This window comes from Centruroides sculpturatus, unplaced genomic scaffold, assembly GCF_000671375.1.
Source record: "Centruroides sculpturatus isolate CEXI.00-Female unplaced genomic scaffold, Cexi_2.0 scaffold151, whole genome shotgun sequence".
Taxonomy (NCBI): Eukaryota; Metazoa; Arthropoda; class Arachnida; order Scorpiones; family Buthidae; genus Centruroides; species Centruroides sculpturatus.
The window spans coordinates 686,584-689,801 of NW_019384363.1; the positions used below are offsets into that span (position 1 = coordinate 686,584).

The window sequence follows — 3,218 nt, forward strand, 5'->3', positions numbered from 1 at the left end:
TCTGATTCCAGCAAACAAAAGAAAGGAAACAGTGGGGACGCACGTTCTAACCTAACCTAACCTATTCTAATAATTTGGTTGGTAATAATTATGGTAATTTATTAGAATAGGTTAGGTTAGGTTAGAACGTGCGTCCCCACTGTTTCCTTTCTTTTGTTTGCTGGAATCAGAGATGAGCCGCCATGACGGTACACGCATCTGGACTAAAACCACAAAAACAAATGTTTTCATAGTCGACTTACTTTAACCATTGAACACAGGAGACAGGCTCTTAAATTTCTCAAATCCTTCGGAATGCTTTCTAGAGACATATTTTTTTTTTCGATAAACGGTACACAATACAAAATACTAGACTTCAATTTGCGTCACAAAACAACACAACCTTGCTCGATCGCTACGATCGTAAATACTCACGAGATGGCGCTCGTTTAGATATTTAAAAAAAAAAATGAAGCTTTAAAAATTTCGAAACAAAAATACATATTTAACTTTACTAATTGTTATTGATTCGTAATGAATATTATTAAAAAGTACTTATGAGCATAAGTAGAAAAGAATTCGATAATTGATCTATCATTAAAAAAAACCTGCTACAGTATTGGATAATTGAAATTTCTATTAGATTTCGATACTCGATAAATATCCTCCTTGGAAAGAGCCATAGTTTGTAAACTTCGGAACCATTGGCTTTTTAATAGAACTATTGCACTAAAAGATTTTTGAATATTAAAAATCATAAGTTGATCATTGCAAAGTATAACGTTGCCCACATAGAAGCTTTTATTGATGCTAGTAAAGAATAAAAACGAGAATATAATGAAATCAGGAATACACCAATAAAAGAAATGCCGGCGCTCGTTTCTATGATTCCACATTGAATTTTCCAGAAAACCTAAAAATGTCAGCATTTTCAATTTTTGGAGGGTGAGAAGATTTTTGACTCGCTCTTCCAGCAGTATCTTCCAGCTTTACCCATATTTTTTTTTTTTTTTTTTATTCTTTCCGCCCTGTGGGCACTAAAGAGGGCCTCTTATAGCAGGCCCACAATGGGGCGGCCGAGTGGTGAGGGACGGGGCCCGACATATCCGAACGAACTGTGCCTTACGTCTTTTCTTGTCCCCCTTCGCCACGTGGTGGGTCCGACTCGGTAGAGAGGAGTTGTGTAATTCTGGGGTGTGTAACCGAGGGTGGGAGTTTTATTGGAGGGTGTGTCTCGGGGAGAAGTTAGAACGAAAGTGAAGAGAGGACGGGGAAGAAGCAAAGTAGCAGTGGACCAAGTCAGTGTGGAGATTTTGAATTTCGAACTGTTTTCTGCCCAGAGTGAAGAAAAGGAAGAGGTACACTTAAAACTCGTTTGTCGGTATGTTTTATGTCCTCACGTTACGGGAATTTTGAGCAGTATATTGTAGGAGATTTGATGTTAACGATATTCGGTATACTGGATTGTCGGGCTCCGTACGTTCCCGTGATTTTCTTTTCTAGAAGTACTGTATGTTCTCAGGAAAATTAAAGGGTTATCTTGTTAATTTAATTTGGATAGTTGTCTTTGTCTAGTCCCTATTGAGATCAGTCGATTCCCCCTACTAAGCGTCTGCTGTATCAAGCACGCTTGTTCTAAATTTGTCCATTCGAAGAAATCACTAAAGTTCTACGTGCCGACTCGTTCTCACGTTTTATACTCTCACAGGACCACCCCTCGAAAAATTTCTGGGGATCCCGGGTCCATCAGAGCGGTAGGCTGCCACCTTGACCGCTCGGCCATCCGGCCGCATATTTAGGATTTAATTATTTCAGTCGAAGCGGTAGGCTGCCACCTTGACCGCTCGGCCATCCGGCCTAAAGCTTTACCCATATCAATGGCCATTGATACTACTACTATTTTTTTACTTTTTCTTTTCCTGAGGGCAGTAAGAGGACCTTTTTTAGGCCTACTTGGGTTCGACTACGCCGAACAAAGGGACGGGGCCCGACTATTCTCGAAAAATTCCTGAGGCTTTTCGACCGTCCGGATTCGATTCGGGATCTTCAAAGCAACAGACAGGCGCCTTGGTTATCCGGCCGACAAAAAAAAAAAAGAAAAAAATGTGTTTCATAGCACCTATAACTCAGAAGTCGTGCTGCATAGCGCCAAAATCGACACTTGGCGATATTTTTGTTAAAGTGGCGATAAAAATATAATACTAGCGAAATGGTTGGCGATATTTTAAAATTTTCCAGAGAGACCCCTGACAACTAAGTACACTCAAATACTATTTAAACGCTTCAATCTCGAAAACGATGCAGGACGAGCAAAAAAAGTCAATTACAAAGTTGTAGAGCATGACAAAAGAACCTCCTCTCCTACATAACGAATAGCGTGAAATGCTAATTTGTCAGTATTCGTTTACCATCGGTGCTATGTCACAAAGCATGGGAATTGAAACTGTGCGTTGAGGTAGACATGGCGAATTATTTCAAAGAGGAGTATTGCGAGACGGCGATGTTATACAAGAAACTTGGGCGTCATGCAATTTTTGCAGTCACCTATTTCTTACAATTTGCTGTTTTGTGAGGTAGTTTGACGGGAATCAAATACCGACAAATTAGCATTTCACGTTTCCTATTCATGTACGCAGGATGTCCTTTTGTACTAAATCGGTCACGCTCTACAACTTTGTAATTGACTTTTTACTTTCCTGGCTGTTACGTATACATTACAAGAGAAAGTTTTGGAATCGTGTCAGATTTGACCCTTCAAGTTTTTTGCAAATCTCCATGTTTTGAAACCTCCTGAATCCAAAAAAAGGCAAAAAAAAAATCCGCGCGCGTGTGTGTTTTGGCGTCTATTTTGCTTAATATCTTTCTTTTTATTTATTTTGCTTAATGCTTAATTTTCTTAAAAATAATAATTTTTTTTAAAAAACTCAGCTCTACCTTCAAAATTAAGCTTCTTACCATTTTATAATAATTAATAATATAAAAGTTTTTTTTAAACCANGAGATTTCTGAGAAAATAGAATTTTGTAAAAATTTGAGGACTCTGGAGCTTGACCCTTTATTATCTTAAAGATCTGGACCAATGTCAATTCTGGATGTAATAAATGTGTTGACAATTAATTAATTAGGACATTTTTCCAGTGTAAATTCTTTCACTTTTAATTACATAATTGTATCTCGACTTAACCTATAGAAATTCTTTATTCTGCAGTAAGCTTCTGTTAACTGACAAATGTACAGAT

At 38.0% G+C, this 3,218-nt stretch overlaps 1 protein-coding gene across 1 annotated transcript in view; it reads right to left on the reverse strand.

Moving 5' to 3' along the window:
* The window catches only part of LOC111641637 (transcription elongation factor SPT4-like), a 13,817-nt gene extending 13,506 nt beyond the window's left edge, over positions 1–311 (reverse strand). The window contains exon 1 of the mRNA XM_023387839.1: positions 243–311. Coding sequence (XP_023243607.1) covers positions 243–311 — 69 coding nt within the window. The remainder of the gene's footprint in view (positions 1–242) is intronic.
* Between the last annotated feature and the right edge of the window lie 2,907 nt (positions 312–3,218).